This window comes from Exophiala xenobiotica (assembly GCF_000835505.1).
Source record: "Exophiala xenobiotica strain CBS 118157 unplaced genomic scaffold supercont1.1, whole genome shotgun sequence".
NCBI lineage: Eukaryota > Fungi > Ascomycota > Eurotiomycetes > Chaetothyriales > Herpotrichiellaceae > Exophiala > Exophiala xenobiotica.
The window spans coordinates 161,362-179,429 of NW_013562494.1; the positions used below are offsets into that span (position 1 = coordinate 161,362).

Below are 18,068 nucleotides of genomic sequence, written 5' to 3' on the forward strand. Positions count from 1 at the left end.
CCCGAGGCGGCTCGACGGCCCGCTAAACCCTGTGGAGCAACCCCGCGCTAAATCTTCCAGCCTCATCAGCCTCATCAAACACGTGCCACTCACCGGCCACCTAGCTGTAACACCTTCTGCGGCAGCCTGGGGAACCTCCTCCTTCCCTATACACCTCATCGCTACTTCAAAAATGAGCAGTACTGTCGGTCTTGGACGCCGATCAACACGTCTTGTGTCTAGGCCCATACTTTGACATGCCACGCGGTTCATCCAAGCCAGGACAAGGTGTTGTGACTATTTCTGCTGCAACACAACGATGTCGCCTCTCACTGAATCAATGCCTCGCAACCCCGCTCCTGATGGAGCGCGAATGGGCCGAGAACAGACTCGCCGACTTCAATCTGTGGGCGTCTGGAATTGGTGCAACCGCGGGTTATGGGGACAAAATCTCGCTGGATGCTCGCCTCCGTGAAAAGCCTGCACTCCTCGACGTCTTTCTCCGCCTTCTAGAGATGTTGCTAACATTCCTTGAAGAGTGCCAGTCGCTGAGCATAATCACCTCAGCCGATGCTTCTGTGACGCACCCTTACTGGAAAGCACGCGGAGCCCAACAACTATCTACTCGCAAAGGTCGAGGGAGGCCCTGGACCTCCGAACAGCACCAAGTGTCGAGGGCTTCTCGGTCTATATCTCCCTGGTCCGATCAATCCAGTGCGGCGTCCGAACCAGATGCTCATCCTCAATGCGAAAAAGACCAACTTGTCGATGCTATGATGGGCGTCGATTCAGTGATCGGCCAACTTAACGATCTGGGCGCCGCCGTGCGACGGACTGAAAGACAACAGCGCTTGCAGAAGGCCGACTCACGCTTCGACCTCTCTGAGCACTCAGAGCTCGAAGCATTTCTTAGATTTTGGATCCAGATTCAGAAGAGGAAGCATGGAGACACTACGGTCGAAGTTCACGATCAATTGACCCCGATCCAGCTCCGGTTGATCAATGTTAATTTACGCAGGCGGAACCGCTTCCTGTACGCGCGAAAGCATGCCCAAAACTTACGTACAAAAGCACAAGTTCAAGAGGATTCACCGCATTTCATCGAAGAAGCAGAAGGTGGCCTGGCACAGGATGTAGAAGATGAAGTCGGCCATTTCAATACTATTCATCTTGATCAGCCAACTGGCCCTCCCCAGACTTTACCAGACCAGAAGAGAGGTGTGCTGAAGGACCGAGAACCATATGCCGATGATTCGACCGCGACTAAGCTGGAAACTGTGACAGAGTTACTAGAGGAACGGCTGCCAGCAACAGATTCCCAGATAACGTCGACTGTTTCAAAGATCCGATACCCCTACCCACCCAAAATCCAGCCAGGTGTGAAATTTTTTAGGTGTCCTTGCTGTTGTCAGACACTCGATCGTGCGATCGCAGTGGGTCATCGCTGGCTGTGAGAGTCTCAACATCGGGCAGTGAACATCATGGACTGACTATCTCACAGAAGACATCTTGCTGAGGACATATGCCCTTACACTTGTATCTCCGACAACTGCCCACGGGCTGAGGCAACTTTCGTCACCCGCCGGGCGTGGATCGATCACATGGCGGGAGAAGAACACTCCGCGTCCGAAGGTTGGTTCTGTTTGATATGCGACGAGAGCCCAGAATACCGAACTGAGTCAGACCTATCTGCTCATTACCTCCAGGATCATGCAGAATTCGTCACAGTCGACCAGATGCAGACGCTTCTCGACAGCTCTCTGCTATCGCTCTCAAGCCCGCCAACTTGTTGTCCCTTGTGTGGTCCGAGTAAAGATCATCCCTCCGAAGCGCGGCCACCAGACTGGGATCATATCGCCGAGCACGTCCACACATTTGCACTACTGTCACTTCCTTGGGGTGCGGCCGGTTGCGAGCCTCAAGGCCTGAACGAAGCGCACGAGAGAATATCTGCTTGGCTCAGGTCGGATGCACAGCCGATGGAAGGGGTGTTTGAAGAACATGCTCTGCCCATTGGCACTCTGGATACAGCAAAGCTTTCTTTCAAAGAGGAACCATATTTCGCCGACAGTAGAGGTATGCAGACAGCGCCAAGCATCTCTTCCATCCAGAGCGACCGAGGTCCCCAAGGTCTCGGAAGTTCCAGTCCGTTACTGTTTCCCGATACCAATCTACTTGAGACCTTCGACGCTGCAACGTCCGATGAGTCGAAGGATGGCAAGAAGATTGTTGAGCCTCGGTCCATCGCGAGCACACCATATTGGCTGAATAAGAATAGAGAGGGTGAGTTTGATACTACCGAAACGCTGGCATACTCTGACGCCGTCAAACTTAGAGATATCACTTGCATATCAAGCTCTTGGATTGGAGCGTCCAAGCCGTACTCACATTGTGTCTCACAATACTCAGACGTCTCAATGGCGACCTGGTCAAAGAGGGGACGTTCTTGTTCGACCTCGGGCCCGCAAAGAACATCTTTCGGATGTTCCAAGGTCTACACTCGAGCAGCATGTCAGCTCTTCCGGTCATATCGAATTCTCTGTCATCGACCTTACGCCGAGGTATCGCCTGTCGCCTGGCAAGGTTTTGGCAAAACCCGGGACCGAAAGCAAATATGTCGTCGCAGAATATCCCGCGGATACATGCGTTTCGTGCTTCTGGCATATGGTTATGCAGCAGACCTCAGGAAGTTGTGCGGTGGTAGTCACCCTGGGAGAGGCTAAAGAAGACAAACGCGTTCGGTACTTTCCGGTGGATACGCGGAAGCCGCTCATGATTCTACAAGACCTTGCAGGCAGGAGTGAAGCAGATCAAGGCGACCAACTACCTGTACTAATTGAAGCTGGGCCTACGTCCTACGGTAGCGTCTGCCCAGATTTATGACACGGACAGTTGCACTAACCTTCATAACATAGACTTCAGACCCCAGAAAACCAGAGAAAATAAATCCTCGCGCCAGGTTTCTATTGAGATATTATCTATTCACTACGACTCGATCATGAACTGTAAGGTACAGAGGCTCGAGCTAACTATTGACGACCAATGCAAGCTAGTTGAGCACTACCTGTGGCCAGACGTCCAGTTTACCAAAAATAAGGATCGCGCGCCGCTGCTAGAGCTCATGAAGACGTCAAGAGCCGTCGCGGGAAACTCCCCAAGAGTTGTTTGCGGCACTGCCAATGCTGGCCTGGCCGAGACTTGGGTCGCACTGGACTTTTTACGAGAAGAACTCGAGACCGAAAACTTCATCGAGTCGTCGTGGCAGGAAGAGATCCTTCTACACAGAGCATCCGATATTTCCAATCCCAACGAAGATGACCTCATATGGACCACAGTCAGACAAATCCGTGAACAAGGAACGACACTAGACATGAACGAAGCAGAATACAACTTCCTATACGAGACCTTGAGAGACCAATTCTCCGAAATGTACGCAGAGCCGAGCGATGATCACGCAGAAACTCCCGGGACGTCTTCATACAGTGGAAAAACCACAGCCCTTCCTAACAGGCTCCCAGATTTCGGCGCCCATAACACAGTTTCGCTCACAGCTCTACCTGATAGTCGTTAGGTCCGCGCGTGCAGAGCACTTTTCGTCCCGGGAAGGTACTTCTCAATCCTTTGGAGGGCGGGAGAATTGATGAGCGGAGACAGAGAGAACATACTCGCTAGACGACGCATGATCGTTGTAAGACAGCGGCAAGGCTAAAGCTTATGTGTGCCAGTCTATACTTACAACGAGGAAATATTGGCCAAGAAGCCTGTTTCCCAGGAGGAGCTGCAAGCGCACGGTATTGTCTATCCACGTGGAGATAAGGTTCCGAAAAGTCGCCCGGGGGAGCCTCCCATTTCAAAGAAGCCCATTGCGGTAGATGTTGTTGCTGGTCATGATTTGGACCCATCTGATCGGATTAGCTTTGGAAAGTGTCACACAGTCGATCATGATGTGTTAGTGATGGATTGTGGTCACGTCGCTGCTGCATCAATGGCCGACTTCGAAGCCTATTGGAAAGAAGAGTTGCTTAGATGATAGCACTGGTTGAGGATGTTGTGTCTCCCACACAAGACATAAGGCCGGCCTGGCCCTAAGGTGGCGCTGTTCACCATGTTTTTGTGGCTGGTCGCAAAGTCCGTGTACAAGGCTGCCGAATCAACTCGGAACTCCTTGTCTTTTTTACTCTGGCCAAACGAAGAGCGCAGGCAGTCAGTGCTGGATTCTTGCAAAAGACGTCGAGTATGGGACGATGGCGTGATCCTGGAAGGACCGTCGTCACCAAGATGACAAGGATTCGAGAATTGCAAACACCAGAAATGCAGGTCATTATCTAGAGCCGTCTAGACGTCGAAAGAGCTGTCTGGTCAAGAACCCGCACTGCCGTAGGGGTCAACAGGCCCATCTTGGCCTCTTCCTCCTTATCACTGCGTGACTTCCTGTCTTTTCTACACGGCCGTATGGTCATTGTCTTTGAACGATGAACAAGATGATGACGTCCTACGCCTTTTCCATTCCAATTCTATCCGGCCAATACATCCAACCAAACAGTCGTCGACTATTATACCCCTAAGTTCATCAGGCATGACCATAAAAGACTATCGAGAACGCCGTTGTTTGACGCCATCTCTGCCACCCAACGCTTGATCATGCCGAACCTACCACCAGAAGCCTTTTTCAAGTACAACCAACCTTCCAGGGAGTTCCAGCCTCCGCAGACCCAAGATGCCACACCATCTCGATCAGCCTTCGGCTTCATTTGTTTTGTCCACTCGCAAACGTGTCCATCGACCGACCATTTTCGCCACTGCTCAGGACCCTCCGCGCCTTGGGGTCTCCTTGTGCATTCGGGACACTCGGAACTGGACATACGAGATGATCGCCATGTATACGGCAACGATGCTGCAGCGGGACATGCGTCAGTTTTCTGAAAAGTCAGGGAAAAATTGAGAGCACGTACGTTATGACGACTGACACCCCGACCCAGATCAAACTCAGGGTGCAGCCGATGCCAACGCAGACCTGTATGTTTGCCTGAATGACCAGGAACACGACGGCGGCCCAGAAGATGACTTCCAAGCCGTTGAGAATGGCATAAGCCTCGATGCTCCTCCACTTGTGAAACCTGGCGAAGTGCTCTGTCAAGATCTGGTAGGATATGATGATCATGGATTTGCCCCCCTGCGGAACAAAAGAACATCTTGGTCAATACTTCAGATCCAGGCTATGAAGAGGGAAGGTGGTGGTGGTGGTGGTGTTCGAAATGGGTCTGGGACTGGGACTCACCATGCCCAAAGCGATTGTGTTTGCGCGGCTTCTTGGTTGGCCTTTCATGAATAGCCGCGGCACGGAGGGGCCCAGGACAACATGGATCAGGATAATCTGGAGGATGTGGACCTTGAGTTTGTGTTTGGGGTCGAAGAAGGCCATTATGTCTTAGGGCTGTCTGGTATCCCGTCTCCTGGGAGTCAGGTTGTGAGAACGTGGGTGCGTCTGGACTGTTGCACGAATGAATGTTATGAACTGGACTGGACTGGACTGGACCTGAGCTGAACCGGCCTGGGTGGGAAATCTGTGAGGCAGCATTCCCCCGTTTGACAGGATCTTGCAGGCTTATATGCCCCCCTCCTGGTGCAGACATGAAAGCATACTGAAACTCTAGATACGTATTCTCCTAGGAATAGGCGCCCCAGCCCCAGCCCTATCTCGGTACCTGAGCAGAAGAAAAGGTTTCGTCGATATGCCTCGACCATCTTGGCGAGCGAGAGACCGAGTGTGTCTGTGCAAGGCCGTGCAGTCCATTGCAGTTTACAGATCCGAGCATCCCCGGTCGTTCTGCAGCGGACCCTGTCGGATGTTAGAGATGACATCTAGGCAACGATGTATTTCCCGCAAGGCTGAAGCAGATTCGGAGTATTTGACACCCAGATCTGAAAGAGGTAGTGGGTGGACAGTGGGTGGAGGGCTCAAGGAACAGTACTGGAGGTTGGTAGGATGGGTGACTCCTTGCCAGGAGGCAGACACGAGCACGCGGAGGAGAGGAAGCAGCTCCAGCTCTTCAGGGACAGTCACAGTTGATGTTATTGTTTGCCTGGCTTTGCTTTGCTTTGCACATGCGCCTGCGCCTCGTCACTCGGGGTTTTCAGGTGGTATCGTCCCCATCTCCTACTGCGATGATAGAAGATTTAGATACGGATTGACAAATTTATCGGGAATCGGGCCTTTTTCAATTTTGGTGCCTCGTCGTGTTCGGAGATATACTGGTACGAGTAGGAGAATGCGAACAAGAACTAAAAAGCAGTATTTATCTTCACCACCCCCTACCCTACCATGCCATACTGCGCACTCGTAGTACCCCCTCCGGAGACAAGTAAGTCCATGCAGTACCCGCTAGTAAGTGGACCCCAAGGCCGTATCGAGTCCCATCCCAGAAAAGACAACACGAACACGCACACGCACACGCACACGAGAGCAGCTCCACAACCATAAGTGAAACCACAAAAGACGCCCCATCCATGCAGGGAGACTGCACCAGGACTTCAACGGTGGAAACAATCGCCCCCTGAAAATGCATAACTGCACGCTTCAAGCGCCCAGGTAGTAGTAATAGCGTTTAGATCGTCCAGATGCCCTCGACGGCAATCATGTAGCCTAAGTTAGTACTAGTACACCATCCCCTGCATTGTCCATTTAACTTGTAGTTACAGGTCCGCCTTGCCTTGACGAGATCCTCATCCCTACTCTCCAAAGTCACGCATCTCGCATTTCCCTGGCCGGCGCCGTGAATACCCTCACTCATGGGGATATACTTCCAGAGCCCGCTTAAAAGCTCCTGGCAAATACCACTATATGTCCTTCTTGTTCTGATAGCCGCAAACATCATCTCCAGCATTGCGCTGGCCATCTACAACCTCTACTTCCATCCCCTGCGCAACTTCAAAGGCCCAAAGCTATGGATAGCGTTCCCCGTTCTCTGAAGCTTCGCACAACTTCGTGGACAGCAAGACTTCCAGGATCCGCGACTTCCACAATCGATACGGCCCCCGGGTTCGAATCGCCCCGAACGAGCTGACCTTCACATCTGGTCAAGCATGGAAAGACATCTACGCCCACGGCCATGCCGAGCTGCCGAAATATTTCCCCGCCAGGTTCGGGCAAGGGCGAGGATGGCCAGCCAAGCGAGATCATCTCATCGAGTGCCCGAGACCACTTTCGACTGCGCCGAGCGATGCTGCCGGCGTTCTCGAAGAAGGCGCTCGATGAACAAGAGCCGCTCATCCGCGTGTACGTGGACATGCTCATCGACAAGCTCCACGGAGTCGCTGCGAAGAGCCAGGGCCAGTCAACGAACATGGTGCGATGGTACACGTTCACAACCTTCGACCTGATTGGCGATCTGGCGTTCGGAGAGTCCTTCGACGGCCTCAAATCCGGCCGACAAAATGCCTTGGTGGCCAACATCGAGCGCATGATGCGGCTGTTCCCGATTCTCGTCCTTGCAGGGTCTTCGCCTTTATTGTCCAACATCTTTCTCTTGCCGGCCGGCAAGAAAATCAAGGAGTCTCGTCAAGAACACCTCGGCTTGGTCAAGTCGCTGGCGACACAAAGATACACGAACACGAGGCTGGGCATTCATCACTCGTTGATCAGATCCATCCATCCATCTGTCACTGGCAGCTCTACAGACCCGACAGAAACAGGCCGCGTGAAGATCAAAGCACTACACCGTTGTGACCATCATACCAACAAACTCCGTGTCCCTCTTCGTCGGCACTTGTTCATCTCGGCCTGCAGTATCCGTCCTCCCTACAGCCTACGTACCTCATTACATGCATCTAGTAGTGCGGATACTCTTGATCATCACACCGAACAATTAATGCCCGACATGGATGCTCATGCTCTTGACTCCACCGTCTCCTCAGACCCACCGACGAGATTGTTATTTCAATAACTTAAACCTAACATAATAAAGAGTCGATTACGATTTCTACCTATAGCTTACGAGCAATATCAGTCGAAAGGTACTGCTCCGTAGCCCTCGAGTCAACTAGGACTCGTATAGATACGGAAGTTTGAGTTGTACTCGTAGTGCCTCGTAACTGATAGGTAACGGTATCCTATAGATACGCCTTAAGGGTGTAGACTTGTTCTACTTTGCGTAATCGATCGAATTGGTCAGAATCCTTTTGATTCTACCGTTGGGTTGCTGACCCAGTCGTCTGTAGTACTCCTCCATCTACCTATAATCCCCCCTGACCGTTGTAAGGTCTCCAAAGCAAGTAGCATTCTTTCGATACCAGTCCCGCTATTCTTTCGTACCTTTACTGGGTATCGCGGTAGTATACGCCATAGTAAAATATGCTGGTTTCCGTGCATTACCTCGACGAGGTGTTCTAGAGAGAGTAAGGATACGACCTGTTCCACGTTGTCCCACTCTCTTACGGATATATACTTTAGCAGTCTTAACCTGTTGTTGTCGATCAGCACACTTGATGTATTCAAATAAGGCTAGGTCGTCCCATTCAGGGTGTTCTGCCATTCTATTTGGATAGCATCATCAAGGCCAGTGCGAAAATGCTCCTTAATTTCTGATGCGGTCTTTTCCGGCTGGATACGAGCCGCAAGGTAAATCAGGTCTTGAGTTACTGCATTTAAGGGGCCATCTCGTACACCAACAAGGCTTCAACTTGTTGGGACCTGCAGACTGAGGCGGCTGATGTGGCAGTATCGGAGTCTCTCCGAACTGATGACCCTCAGTACATTTGTGTTGGGCTTGTGGATGTTTAGGCGCCACCTTGTCACAGTTCTGACATTGGAAGTCGGATAGGGTATCATGATGTTGACGACGGCGTGTGGTACTTGGAGTATATAGGCAATTTGGGTATAAGCCAGGACCGCGTCCTTTGACCATTAGATCGAATAGGCGGAGATATGGAAAGATGGTGTGCCAGAGTAGAGAGGACGTGATCAGCAGCAAAAATACTTAAGTAGCTCGCTGGTACTCAAAGACGCAAGTTGGCAAGTGCTTACCACAGTCCCACAAAGTCCGTCGTCCTGCACCATGACTATTCGCTCGGTAGCTTTCTTTCTACCCTTCAAGTCATTCATCCGATCTCTTCACCGGTTAGCCAACTTATCGGAGCCAGCACTGATATAATGCATGATTGTGGACGTGCCAGTCCTGTCCTGTCATGGCGTCTTCCTGTCAGCGTGAAATTACCTACTCCCGCCGATGGGATCAGCCGGAGGGTGCGGGGCTAACAAGAAATCAATCCATGAAGAAAATCACGAAAGGGATAAATGGAACAAGTTATGCTTTCAAGCCACAGCTGCTTGTTCAATGATTCCTTCAAGCTACGGCAAGCGAACATATCGTGAAGGAAATGAAAATATTAATAACTTGTTGCACCAGGCAGGATATTTCCGTCTCTCAGCTCGATTGCCTTGCACTCATTTTCACAAACACCTTACGCACGAAGCTGATTTCGATACCAATGTCGTGTCCTTATTCTATATATAAGGTGTTTAATAATATAAGTAATAATCTCCCGAGCGATACGGCCTCTATAAATGAAATCATATAACTAGTTCCTCTAATCTGGCTTTGATAGGTTTCTCAACGAGATAAGCTCGAAGAAGGAAGGCAGAAGCTGTATGATTACTATGAAGATAAGGAGGAGATGACAGATGAGCAAGAAATCCAAGTATACGAATCCTCCGTAAACGAAGATTTCGTGATGTGACTCGTTTGGGCTGGAGGCTGCGAGCGCGCACTAACCCAATTCGAAAGTGGCTCACCGTCGGGTATGGTCAAAATATTACGTCCTCGTGAAAAGTATCCGGACGCCCGGAAGATTGCTACGAGCCTACTGTTCAGCAGCAGCTAGAGGTGGTAGTTTCCGGTCGAGTTTGGAAATTTCACCGAGGTCAATTACGGGATATGACGTGCAAGATTCGCTCCATGGCCGTCCAGGAGAATCAATTCAGCAAAGTCGTAACTCACCCGGGCAACTACTTTCGTCACTATTAACAATATAAGGCGGAGGGAGACGGACAATACCTCAAACCGCTGGCTTGAGACAGGCGAGATGGGCAAAGGAAGACAACAGACCGAACAGGCTGCAGCTATCATCGGGCGCCAGTCAGGGGAACAGTGCATTTGACCGTTCGAAAAATGACTTTGTTTGATGGCGATGTGATTAGACTCACGGACTTTCTGCATTCTTACTTCAGGTACAGCTTCCTAGGGAATCAAGGATGACCGCACTCGAGAACGACCAAGTACCTACGATGGACCGCCTAACCCTGACTTCACCACCACCTCCGTCAAGCACGATAATCTTAAGCACAGAGCTCCTCACCCTATCCACGAGGATACAGGGACGACTGTCTTATCAAGTGGTATCGGAATCCATTCCTTCACGTCATAATTGAACATATATCTACTGGCCATTAGTCTTTGTGTAAGCTGAAGGAATTGGTCTTCGTTACCCTCTGAAGAATCTGAGCGTCAGTCCCTTGCGGCCATATTCTCGAATCAAGACCTTTGTTGCGTTCTTTGGTACCAGAACCTCCGTATCTTCGAATGTGGTGTGTTCTAACGGGAAGACATCGCTCTCAAGATACTGATGGCCGTCCTTCGCCTCGACCACGTTGACCGATGTTTCATTGTTTGCACTAATTTCGGCAATCGATACAGCCGTTATGTCGACATACAGGCCTGTTTCCAGATCTATCCAACGAGCATCTATCACGTTTCGTCTGTCCCGGGTGCCGTTCCTTTCACGGATGTATGCATTCACATCAAACAAATACTTGTTTTCGTCCACAATGTGAATACTACCGTTGCAGCACTGAGCCAAGGATGTAAGGCCAGAGTAATGTAAGTGCATGTCACAGTCAACATCCCACGGGAAAATATGCTGGTTCCAATACCAGCTCAGGAGCGTCCCATGAGCCAGCCAGGTGGCGATTCCCAATTGATCCATCTTTGCTAGATAGGCCCGGACAAGCCTTGCGAGCCCCTGTTGTCGTTCCGCGTCGGACAGTCGTGTTGGCCCAGCGAAGCGTCTATCTCGGTGAGAATATGACTCTAGAAAGTATTGTGGCGCTCCTTTGCTCGAGGGATTTACATTGCTGTCTAGCTGATCAATCCCGGTCCCGTCGCTAGCGTATCTGGCTGACGGGGATATTAAGTCGTACGAAGCGAACTTTGGAGCAGGCCTAAGCCTAAGTCCTGATTCAGTGCTAGTTACGCAGGGTTACTCGCATACGTACCAAACCACAAGGACGAGTAAGATCGTCATGGCGGCGCAGGTGCAATGAGCCTGACGCCGCATTCTCAACGTTTGGGCAGCGATCCGAGACGAAAGAATTGCAAAGACAATCCTCATCAGAACTCAGTGTGGACTCTAAGGTACTTGAAGTAAGAGTTGCTAGGCGATATTCGTAAATGCGCCGAATGAGACTAGGCGACGGCTGTCGTTAGCGAGCCATGACTGGCTACCCCTCACCTCTCCACCTAAGCCCACTTGTTCTCTGCTTTCCAAAATGCGACGGAAACAGCTAGGACAGCGTTACTCGTAGGCGAAAAGGGTGTGGGGGAAGTGGTGTTCTCGAGACATTCAGAAGCCACTAAAGGTTCGCTCGGTTTTCCGCAGCGTCTATGAGGCGCGGCTCAATGCAAGGAACGCCCAGAGCCAGGACGTTCGGACTTGAGACTAGTTCATCTCCTACTTCTACTCCTACCCTAACGCAACTTTGGGAAGCCACGGCAGCTGTTGATATGTAATTATGGCGTCACATTGTTCTAATTAGGGCCTCCTGGTTCTTCTGTTCCTAGGTGCGTTATCATGCTGAGGGATGGAAACTCGTAATTATGCTAAACTAGAAGGGACTGTATCTTTGAGTTTCTTGCTTGCTCTCTCGTAGTAGCCCATCGCAATCTGCACTTACCAGTTGGAAGCCGATACGATCGGCCAGTCAGCCCAACAATTTGCTGGAAGTCCTCTTTTCGAAGATTCTCATACAATGAGCACAAGGCTTCCTATGCCCAGTACCAATGTAACCCCGAGACCTATCATAACCCAAATGATGTCTCCATTCACATGATACTGTCTCCGGGCACCGCCGGTAAACTGTGCAGCACTCGCCGAACCGCTGGGAGAAGTGCTCGACCCGCCGCTCGTAGTTGAAGCCGTCCCATGTGTACTCCCCGCCGGCCCCGACGACGCACCCGCCGAGGTCATCGACATGGAGACCGTCATCAAGCCTGTCGTAGCGGATGTCGTAGGGGAAATTTCACTTGCAAATGCTGCAGTGTCAGTCGTCGCCAGGCACGCGTCCGTGGTCGACCCCGCCCGTTTGACTTTTGCGCTACCGGGGGGACAGACGTTGGCCGGGACATTGCAGAAGGGCGAGCCGGGGATGGTGACATTGTCGCATACCAAACCGGCGTTGCTCGAGCAACAATTGGCGCCGCAAAGACTGGGGAATGGAAGTTATGTTAGTTTTGGAGAGTACCAATAAGGCGCGCTGATGGGACAGCAAGTTGATGGAATAACGCGAGGGGCAAACTTTACGATTGCAAAACAGGCAAGAGGATCGGCTTACAATTGATTCGCAGGACAAGAGGTCGGCGGCGTGTAGAGAGGGGAGGAAGGGGCGATACCAATACACAAGCCGGACGCTTGACCCCCGAGTCCCGGTGTCGGTGAGCAACTTGGCTGCCCGATCAAACCATTGACGAGGTCACAGCAGATACCGAAGCAAGATGTTGCGCAACCGGGGATCGGCATATTGTCGCATTCTGAACCAATGGGACAGCAACCATACTGTCCGTTTCTGATGGCACAATAGTCGCCTACAGGACAGCAGCCGCCGTTGATGCACTGTACAGAAGTAGGGCAACTGAACGTATACGTACTCCGAGGGAGCAGGTGCTTCACTTTGTCCTCCGGCAAAGTTCGCGTGGGTTCCATATCGTCCTCGTCATCCGCATCGTTATCTGAAAACCCCATCTGACGTTCGTAGGCCTCTCGGGGGTAGAAGTGGTCTTTCGCCCAGTCCTGCCAAGGTAGTGCATGATATTCAGCAATTCGTAGCGCGAAGTGGTTGTACTCTTGGAGGTCTCGAGGAATCTCTGGCGAGGCGTGTTCCAGCGCAGTACACTTCCAGATACTGAGAGCTAAAATCCAAACGATCCGTGACCCTGCCATCTGCAAGTGAGCCAGGCTGTGGCTAGAGAATGAAGGTGTGGATCAGCGGCAGCCAGGCGCGAAATTGTTTTCTTATACAAAAGCGAGGTAGGATGTTGAGGTTGCGGGGGAGGATATCTGTGACGTGCAGCCTAGCTCGACTGGGGAAGCCAGGGGTCACTAATGATATCGATCTCGCTAGTCCAAAGGAATGCATTACGACCGTGGCCAGACGGTGATGAGTTTTCTGTCGTTTTCAGTGACATCGACTGATAATTTGACTGGTTCCCTCTGTTTGCCAAGAGTAGCAAAGCATTAGGTCGAATCCAGCTGAAAGTGCGGAATACGAGACTCCGACTTTAGACAGGTGCGTCTTCCAGTTTTAGCAACTTATCGGAGCTGAATTTGGCATAACCCTCGGACTAGGACTGTAAGCGGGTCAGAACGGTCGAGCTTAAGCCACACCGGATATCTGGGTTGGAACGGACCAAGGGGGTCGCGATAGCGCTAAGATTTTATCCGCCAGTCAAAGTCTGATTTAGAGCGGCAGGCCTGGATACTCTTGCATGCCCGTGTACGACCGATGCTGCTTGTGGATTTCAAATAACCTGAATTTCAGGGTCAATCACCTCGGCTCCTTCTACTCTTGACGCCGCTTGTAGTGCATTGCCATGCCGTCCTCCTAGAGCATTAACATTTTCCCCGGCATTAATAAGCATCTGGACCACATTTCGTTGGCCATCTAGTATTCCGGCTGGCCGGGGGTTGGGGGCTGTATCAGTGGATTACGTGGGGCAGGGGCCGTATGCCTTGCCCCGGCGAGTCAGTTATTTTAAGTTAAGCTTAATACTTCCCCACACAGTTCAATTCTCCCTTGTGGCTGTCTACCTCGATTGAAAGAAAGCCTATTGATAAGCTTTGATAACTAAGGGGAGGGTTCTGCATCCGACCCTGTCCACCAATTGTTATCTATATGCGACACACTCTCAATTCTGTAAGACCGTACAGCCTGATTATGATTTTGTCGCTTTTAGATTTTTAATTAGCTGAAAAGCTAGCAGATACGTCTGCAGCCGCTAGGAGCGCCTAGACGTGGCCGGAAGGGACATTGCTTACTTCATTCGGGGTAGCTGTAGAGCTTGTTGATGCCGTAGGCTATATGGAGAACTAGTGAACCACGCTGGACCATAGATATTGGAGCTCCATGAGCCTTGAGCCGGAGAAAGTTGTCGCATTCTAAACCTAGCCTAACCTAAAATACCCTTTAGTTGACTATTTCCCGTGTTCGCATGCTATGTCTTACAGAGAATGCTTTTTCAAAACGGCGCTCTCGGGCGGACACCTCCGGTGCCATGATCTAGTCGAAGGACCTCGACTTCTACGATTGTGGTTTGCTCGCTTCAGCCTGACGCACGCTTTACATCTGGAACGGCGTAGGGGAGCGTTAGTGTCGAACCTTGTGCAAATGCTTGAATGCCCTATTTCATTCGATAAAGGTAGGCCAGGCCATATTCTCTGGCGTCATCTACATTGGGTTCTATGATTAGGAGGTGGGTATCATGATTCTACTTCCGGTTCACCCGAACATTAGTCTACCTCGCCTGAAAGAGATACAGAGGGGCCATAGCCGCTTTCGAGATATAGAGAGTGACAATCAGTGACAATCAGTGCCTACCAGACCCAATACCCTCTAAGTCGACCCCACCATACGTTTTTGATCAAGTGACCGAGTTTTGCAACATTATCTCGAATATCGGGGGCGGAAGGTCAGGTCGACATTGAAATTTAAGAGAGACTTGGCGTACTTCTAGCCTGGCGTTGCTGGCAGTAATTAATATCTAATGCGCCTTATGGGACTTACCACACAATACCCGTACTCCTCGTTGAAGTACCTCCTATTCTAGACACTCGATATCCCTTGCCGGTATATAGGTCCCTCTAGACTACGTCCCATTTTTGGGAGATATATAGTTGCTTAAATAGTACTTACTTATATAATACTAGTGGGTAATAGGATAGTAAAATTTCGAGGATGCGAAGCTGTTGAAGTATGGTTGTGAATTATATGTAGATCGTTGAAAACTATCCATTTGTTACGGTAATTCGTGCCTTGTATTCTAGGTGTCGTGCACATCCGTACTCTCTAGCTCAGCTCGTAAGGCAATCCCTTCTGTCTCAGCCACTACTCGGTTCGTGCTAGTAACCTCCGCACTACCGTTTGTTCCCAAATCGGCATAGGTGCTAGGCTAGAGCAGAGGTGTTTGCACGGCGCGGAAGCCTGCCGGGTTGGTTTGTATATAAAGACGGTACTCTGCAGCGCTGCTCCCGTCGATCTCAGCTATACCTTTCTCAAAGCCAGTTAATTTCTGTTTATTGTAGGCGCTTAGATCTCCGACGGTATAAGAGTTAGCTTCAAGCTCGGGTTTGTGGAAGCCCTGATTAGCAATAGTCATTATCTGCTCTGTAGTAGCCAAATTCTGCATCTATGGAGGAGTTCTCTTCCGCTAGTGAATGAGTTTAACTGTAGCAAGGCCGGCAGCCGCGATGAGAAAGACATAGGCCACAACAATGCCAGCAATAGCACCTTTCCCTAAGGAGCTGCTTGTATAGACCTCATTCGGGGGAAATATTATCACCAACTTCTGTGGCACGTCGTTATCAGGATATATAGCCTATGAAACGGAGAAGTTGTTGCGGTCGTAGTCCACGATGACATATACTTCTTACAGTAATGGTCTCCCTAAAACGTACTGCGTGGCATTTACAGCTCGCCGTATCGGAAAGTAACTTAATGAGCCGTTAAGTGTTAAAGGCCAGGATGCCGTAAGATTAAAGGCAGCATAAGGCAGTACAATGTTGATGATCGGTTGGCTCGTAGGTATGTTGCCAATCGTGAAAGTAATGTTTGGATTCTAAGCTTGGAGTTGGTCATATAGTGTAGAGTTCACAAGGTAGAGATTTAGGCTCTCATCCCAAGTTATTCTGAAGACATCTTCAAACCGCTCGTATACCGCCGTAGGAAGCCAGAGTTGGCCTACCGTAGAGTCAATCAAGACCATGAACCCATCGAGTAGCAGGCTGTCTGTCCCTAAAGTGATCGTTTGCACCCCTATCAATCGGTCGCGACTCGTGTCCTCGCCACGGGTTATTGTCAGATCGTTTGGAATGAATCGTGAGAATCATAGCCACCGAACGTTAAACTTCCGTACGTTTGTGTGGGAGAGGAGCGGGCACCAGCTGTATAGCCCCATAATCGTCCAGCTATATGTTTCTGGTCAAGAAGAATATTGACAATGCCTGGAACAGGCTCATTGTAGTCCATAAAGTTCACCCCCCACGGATTGAGTCCTATCGACCCGATAAAGAAGTCTTTGCTTGCAATTGCTGCTAAGACGCTGTCATTGAGTGTAACACCTCTACTTCCAGGGTCGGCTAGGCTGATGTTATCAAAACCAAAGTCTCCGTTGCCTGAATAGCCCCAGGCTATCACTATGGAAAGGTCCAATCCATATATACCTTTCTCTGTCCAAGTTGTCGAACTAGACTTATCGAATATTCCTCCACGCAGATCATCGCAGTTGCTTGGATCGGTCTATATATTGCAGCCCTCCGGTGCAATGACTCAAAGGCTGGAACCTAAGGACGACGGAAGTACGCGAACGAACTGTGGTGGTGTTCCAACCTGGACTCCGAACGATGACCAAGGGCCGTCATTTCCGTCCCTTTTAAAGTTAGATCAGAAAGGACATGACAGAAACACATACCATAACTGACTGGGGGGTACTGACACGACTGCGGCAGCAGTCGAAGCAGCGATGCCCTGAGCGAGGCACAACATATATGCGAAGACTGTGGCCTCCATGTCTACTCAGCTATCCGGCCCAAGGGGAACGTCAAGATTCCGGGCACTTTTAACCCAGCATTGCCTATTGACTACAAACATCGTTCCCGGCTGAAAATCCCACCCGCACCCCTCAGTCCAACAGATCCATTATACGGAGTCGTCAAAACTCTTTCCAAACCAGCTGCAGACCTCCTCCTGAATCGCCACATAAGCAGCCTTCTAATCCACCCACGAGTCTATATCCTTTCAAATGGCTCTCTTCGTGATATTAAATGAATAGCTAGCTGTTAATCATTTTCTTATGAATGCGTAAGCTCGGGGCGTCGTGCACACACCTCCACCTGTTCCATTGCTTATATGCACATGGGTCCAGAGTAAAGGGTACTTCAGCTCCAATTCGGTGAGCTGAACTAGCGGCTTATGTTTGCTATGTGGCCAGAGAAGCCAAACAATCAAGACCGACAAGAAAGACTCGGGGTCAACCGCCGTAGAAACTGCCAGACCGAGGGGGCCCCAACTCGCATGGTTGTGTTTGATGCGAGAGGAAGGTCTACAAGTCGAGGACATCGAGGTCGGAGAAGAGCACAAAGAGGTGTTGGGTAGCTCAATAAAGGCTTCCAAAAAATCGAAGCATTGTAGTGACAGGCAGGAAGATCTGCGTGCGTACCATTAAAGGCGTCCCTTAGCCGCGATGTTGGAGATTTCTTGGGGTCAGAAACGCAGGGGGCAGGGGGGCGCTGGAGGTGGATGGTCCGTGCCTCGTTTGTCAATCTGGCAGGTAGGTCACTGTCGATGTTTGATAGGCAAAATCGAAAGTGTCTCCATAGTCGCTTGCGTGGCTTGACTGTAGACACATCCAGCTTGTCATCGCACTTCAAAGAGGCGCCATTATTCTAAGGGAAGAGGAAGACCAATTGATTCAGTGTTATCTAAGTCGTCAAGATGTTTTTTTGAACTCCGCTGGCTTTCTGGCTTCCTGGCTTCCTGGCTTCCTGGCTTCCTGGCTTCCTGGCTTCCTGGCTTCCTGGCTTCCTGGCTTCCTGGCTTCCTGGCTTCC

At 50.6% G+C, this 18,068-nt stretch overlaps 4 protein-coding genes across 4 annotated transcripts; 2 read left to right on the forward strand and 2 right to left on the reverse strand.

Moving 5' to 3' along the window:
* Window positions 1-124: 124 nt before the first annotated feature.
* PV05_00071 (uncharacterized protein) lies at window positions 125-4,107 on the forward strand. The gene is made up of 5 exons (XM_013464935.1): window positions 125-1,429; window positions 1,481-2,262; window positions 2,315-2,839; window positions 2,895-2,984; window positions 3,033-4,107. The coding sequence occupies exons 1-5, from the start codon at window positions 237-239 to the stop codon at window positions 3,548-3,550; spliced, it is 3,108 nt and encodes a 1,035-aa protein (XP_013320389.1). The 5' UTR covers window positions 125-236; the 3' UTR covers window positions 3,551-4,107.
* Window positions 4,108-4,782: 675 nt separating this feature from the next.
* On the reverse strand, window positions 4,783-5,401 carry PV05_00072 (uncharacterized protein; the record flags this gene model as incomplete). The annotated part of the gene is made up of 3 exons (XM_013464936.1): window positions 4,783-4,873; window positions 4,932-5,152; window positions 5,258-5,401. The coding sequence occupies 3 exons, from the start codon at window positions 5,399-5,401 to the stop codon at window positions 4,783-4,785; spliced, it is 456 nt and encodes a 151-aa protein (XP_013320390.1).
* Window positions 5,402-7,088: 1,687 nt separating this feature from the next.
* On the forward strand, window positions 7,089-7,922 carry PV05_00073 (uncharacterized protein; the record flags this gene model as incomplete). Its single annotated transcript, XM_013464937.1, has 1 exon — window positions 7,089-7,922. One exon carries the CDS (start codon window positions 7,089-7,091, stop codon window positions 7,920-7,922), a length of 834 nt encoding a protein of 277 aa, XP_013320391.1.
* Window positions 7,923-10,458: 2,536 nt separating this feature from the next.
* Window positions 10,459-11,277, reverse strand: PV05_00074 (uncharacterized protein; the record flags this gene model as incomplete). The annotated part of the gene is made up of 2 exons (XM_013464938.1): window positions 10,459-11,200; window positions 11,249-11,277. The coding sequence occupies 2 exons, from the start codon at window positions 11,275-11,277 to the stop codon at window positions 10,459-10,461; spliced, it is 771 nt and encodes a 256-aa protein (XP_013320392.1).
* Window positions 11,278-18,068: the final 6,791 nt, after the last annotated feature.

Excerpts from the sequence above, each read along its gene's own strand:
- PV05_00071 (XM_013464935.1), top strand. The coding sequence starts at position 237 with ATGCCACGCGGTTCATCCAAGCCAGGACAAGGTGTTGTGACTATTTCT. Across the intron at positions 1,430-1,480 it reads GCAGTGGGTCATCGCTGGCT|AAGACATCTTGCTGAGGACA; the intron begins GTGAGAGTCTCA and ends ACTATCTCACAG. Across the intron at positions 2,985-3,032 it reads CTACGACTCGATCATGAACT|TTGAGCACTACCTGTGGCCA; the intron begins GTAAGGTACAGA and ends AATGCAAGCTAG.